The following is a 4,848-nucleotide window of genomic DNA, read 5'->3' as shown; positions in this document are numbered from 1 at the left end:
GAATGTAGAAAAACATTTAAAGTTCTCAGAAAGGGTCACAGAAATGAAGTTGATGGTGCTGAGTGAGCAGTTCCCAGTCATGGCACTGTCTTGCTGATAGGGTTTCCTTCACAGTGCAACCAAGATGGAATTTTATGCTTATATTTTATCAAAAAAGGAGACAAAGAAAACATATACACTATGGCATTCTAGGCATATCAGCTTCCAAAATCCAACTCTCCAATTGTGGAACATAAATTATAATGCCTCAGAGAATCGCACTGCTTAATATTTGCAGGAAAGCTCATGAGAACCATAACACTTAAGCGAATGACGTAAAGTTCCCTGAGCACAACTTTTGCATGATTCAGAGGGAAATCATGGTTTGGCACAGTGCAGCCCACCTAGAGGTGCTGGTGCCACCAGACGGTGCTGGACGCCAGCAGTTTACACGCGAAGCTGCTGGTCACTGCTGTGCTGGCTGGCACTAAAGCAGTGCTCAGGAAGTCAGCTGGTGGCCTAGCCCCACCACACTCTCCAGCAGGTGGAAAATCAGAGTCTGGGGCTCTCAGCTGTGAGAGAGGCACTTCCTCAGAGGAATAAAATGTCCTGGAACCACGCAACTTCCTCACGGTGTTTCTCTACAGTTATGACTTTATTTTAAATGTGCACAGCACAAGGAGCTGTTGCTGCCCTACTTCATGCATCCTAGGACTCAAGGAGAGACCAAGTTTCCTCTCCAGGATGGATGCTCATAACCATTCCTAATAGAGCATCTCTGAGTGCCTTGTGTTTTGGCTCACGCAGGGCTGGTCCTGCTGCTGCTGCTCATGTCAAGCCTGCTCCTGTTTGAGGACGTGGCCTCCAGTGTCTGCGACCAGAAACGCATCCAGAACTATGGAAAGCAGATTCTACCCTTGATCCCTGAGGCTCACGTCATGTTCTACTTCAGTAAATCACTCATGAATGAATATGTAAGTACATCCCCTTTGCCCTGTCTAAAAGGGAGATTTCAAAAAAATTGAGTTGCTCAAAAATTAAAATTGGAAACCGTATCCTCCAAATTTCCAATAATATATCTGATCAAGTAAAATAATGTAATAATCCTGAACAAGAATTGTAAGAAAGTTTCATGGAATCTGTTTGTCAAAGAAAATGATTTTAATATTTTTAAAAAATCTTATGAGTTAAAGCACATTTAGTATAATTTTCACAAAATAAAGAGTGAATACACACCCCTTTATTCAGGACACAGCAGGAGCACGGGTTTCCTGCTCTTGCGTGCAGGGACACAGCTCAGTCCTCTTCACAGAATGCGCTGCAGACATCCAAGAAATGTGGCTAGCTTTGCGGTGAGGCCGGGGGATCAAATCGAACTAACCTAAACTCATTTCATGCCAGAGGGAAAAGCCAAAACGGAGAGCTTTTGGAAACCTCATTATGCTGGAAAACGTTATTTTACGATTTCCCAAGTAGGTGCCCGTAAGCACAACAGAAAGGCCATGAGATTTGTGGAGACAATTCACTCTTTCTTTCAAGAAATTATCTGGAAAATTTGTTGCTTTGAACTGTAGGTCAGTGATGTGGTAATGAAGAGACTAGAGCTTAGGCCGACAGAGGCCTCCACAGGGAGCGCCTCCCGGTGTGTGCACACTGCGCGCCATGCCTTGGTTAAACTCTTCTCTTGCTGCTGTAATTCCCGCTCCCCACACCTGCCTCCCTGTGGGTCCTTAGAGTGCGGCTGCAGGCGCAGCGCTCCTGCTCAGCACAGGGAAGGGTCCTGCGCTCAACAGGCATCAGAGATTTTCCTAACCTTTCTCAGTGGTCTCTTCCGCTTACCTCTGTGTCCAGAAACCTTCTCTGCTTTTATTTTTAAGCAGAATTGAAAACAGTAATAAAAATTAAAAATATATGATTTCACTAAACAAAATACGAATTTGACAGTATTTATTTTACTGTATAGTTTAGTCTTCAAATTATTTGTTTGTTTTATCAGACATAAGTATGTCACCCTTTTTATGCCATGTTGCTGTAAATATGCTTGTCTTGCCCCAATAAAGCTCACACACTGAGCTCTATTTGTCCCCTTCCAGGATGCAGATTAACTTTTCTTATGTCTCTTTCCCCTCCTTTGTCCCATGTCTATCCATCTCTAGGCCCCTAATCATTTACCAAAGATCTGTCATTTTATTCTTCTCATCAGCCTTTTTTGCTCTTTCTCTGTACATTAGATAACTGCAGTAAGGTGTTTGAGCTTGTGTTTCTCACTTATTTCAATTAACATTGTCTTTATAAGGTGTATTCCTTTTCCCTGCAGCATGTAAAAAAATAATCTTACCTTAGGATTGAGTTTCATTTCATTCCGGACAGATATTTCATTTTCTTCTTTCATCCACCTAAATACTGGTAACAAGAGTTAGTTGCTATGAATCAACTATGCTGTCATATTCACGGGTGCCTGTATGACCAAAGCATGCTGCTTCATCTCTTTTGGGAAGATAACTAGATAGACATCGGCTGTGGGAAGTGGAATTTCTGTACTTAGAGCTTTGAAGAGTATCCACACGTCTTCCCTAACGGTTGTAGTCATTTAAAGTCACATCAAAGATGTTGAAGTCTTCCTTTTTCATCACAGCTATCTTCTAACTTCCCAAACTTCCTCGCAAACACCTTCAAATTTCTCCACCTTTGCTTAATACTACTCTTAGAAATTTTCTGCAGACTTAATCTCAATCTACTACTTCTAATGTACTAAAATATTTTTTACTGTTTTTTGACTAAATGTGTCAGGATAAATATTTTGTTTGATTATATGGTGAAACTCACAATATGCAGATGTGTAGATTAAAATGCTATTAAAAAGAAATCTTAGTAGCTATCGTTTTGTCAAATAAAGTAAAATTAATATGGAATCCCAGGAAAGAACACACTAAATTGACAAATATAGATGCATATACATCATGGCATTTGACACAAACAGAGAAAATGAAATTTAACACAGCGTGAGGAAGAAGGGAAATGGGATGTTAGAAAATGTACATGAAAATAATGAAATTATAAGAGTAATGAAAAAAGAGGTAAATGTGGTTCTTATTCTTTTGTTTGTTTGTTTAGGTAATCTGTGCAGGGTCTGCCTGACGTCGGGGACTGTGGTGATCCTCCTGCTTCAGCCACCCTACAGCTGGTGTTACAGGCTTGCGCCAGGAAGCCTAGTTTCAGTTCCAGTACTGTGTGCCCAGAAGGGACTGAGATGGCATGTAGTGCTTAGGCTGGCATGACATGCAGTGCAAGGGACCAAACTCAGGTCCTTGCACCTACCAGGCAGGCACTTACACTGCTAGCTATCTCTCCAGCCCCAATTCTTATTTTTTTTTAAGTAAATAAACTTTGTTCACAGGATCTTGAAAAGTGATACAACACTCACATTTCTCCTTGCAGTGGAGTTTGTACTTACTATTCAATATTTATGTAGTAGTTTTTCCTATGAGAAATAGGAGTACAAAATTGAGGACACAATGAGGTTGTGCCAGTGTGGATGTATTTTATATCATAACTTAAAGAAGTAGTTGTTAGCAAGCATTCAAGAATCAGTGTGGGCAATAGTCAATAAAATGCTATAATTTGTTAGAAAGAAATTGACTAAATTTCACCTAAGGAGGTATTGAATAGATGTTTAACAAAAGAGAAAATAAATCACACTAAAAATAAATAAAGTAAGCAGACGTTTAAAAAGAGGGGGAGCAAGGATGAAAGAAAGGAACATTAATTACACCTGTAGGCTGGGTATATAGCTCAGTGACATGAACGCCTGCCTGGCAGGCAAAGGTCCTGAGCTCAATCCCTGGTACTACAAAAACAAAACAGAACAAAAAAGTTGCACCAATCAATTTTCTGATCAAGGAGATTATGGGGCCAAAGAGGAAAGTGATCGATGATGTAGAGTGTGCCTAAGGAGAGCCACATGGAGAGAAAACATTCTCTCAGGCTTTCACAGAGAGCACATTGGGCAAACAATGAGGTTAAATCACTCAAAATAGCTTTCAGATGATTTAAAATTCTTTCCTAAAGAAACATGAAGAGAAAAGAAAATATTCTCACCAGTTCTCCACTGATGAAATGCATCATTTTAAAAGCAGGTGACAGTGTACTGATTCCCTATGTCAGCTCTTTCATCGTCCCTGCCTACACGAAGGGTCCTCAGTGACTAATTCTAGAATGGATAGCACACATGGACAACTTTCTGGGGAGCGGGCGCCCAGTATCAGTCTCCCATGCCTTCAAGATTTAGATCAGGGCCATGAGAATTGCTGTGCATCTTCTCTTTTGAAAATTATCTGAGTTTGGTCATTGGGGAAATTTAGTGCAGTGCTTATGTCTTTTCACATGGTCTTAGTTTCATGACCTGTCTTTTAGTCAAAGAGCAGTTTTGAGAGTCAAACTCGGCTGGTTCTCCAAGAGTGAGACATCAGTACGGTACAATTGTCAGTTTTTGTGTAGTTCTCATTTTGAAGAATTTCACATTCATGTAATTTACTAGTATTGTCACAATGGATTCAGTTTTTAAGAAACTATATTTTCTTTAATCTTACTAGGAGAAGAAATATTTCAATGGACCATTCCCCTTGATTGTACCTTTTGATGTTTGCCACACAGCCATCACCCCTGCTCTGGATGACAGAAGCCACGAATGGGGGATTAAAGTGAGTCCGCTCCCAGCTCTGCCAGGACAGCTGGGGCAGCGCAGTGACACCGCTGTCCTGCGGGCTACAAGCGGCTCTGTAATCAGGTTACAGCAGTCACGCCTGTGCAGAAAGACAGCGAAAGAGAAAGCAGGGAACGGAAAATTAAACGATGTAGTTGATAAGGCAT

The 4,848-nt window shown here is 40.9% G+C and overlaps 1 protein-coding gene across 1 annotated transcript in view; it reads left to right on the top strand.

The window, feature by feature from the left end:
• Positions 1-4,848, top strand: part of LOC101584034 (prolactin-like) — an 18,994-nt gene that overhangs the window by 11,801 nt on the left and 2,345 nt on the right. The window contains exons 2-3 of the mRNA XM_004648332.1: positions 787-953; positions 4,572-4,679. Of these exons, the coding sequence (XP_004648389.1) occupies positions 787-953; positions 4,572-4,679 (275 nt within the window). The remainder of the gene's footprint in view (positions 1-786; positions 954-4,571; positions 4,680-4,848) is intronic.

This window comes from Octodon degus, unplaced genomic scaffold (assembly GCF_000260255.1).
Source record: "Octodon degus isolate 3935 unplaced genomic scaffold, OctDeg1.0 scaffold00388, whole genome shotgun sequence".
NCBI lineage: Eukaryota > Metazoa > Chordata > Mammalia > Rodentia > Octodontidae > Octodon > Octodon degus.
The sequence above is the reverse complement of the archived record's forward strand: the minus strand, read 5'-3'. Positions and strand labels throughout refer to the sequence as shown.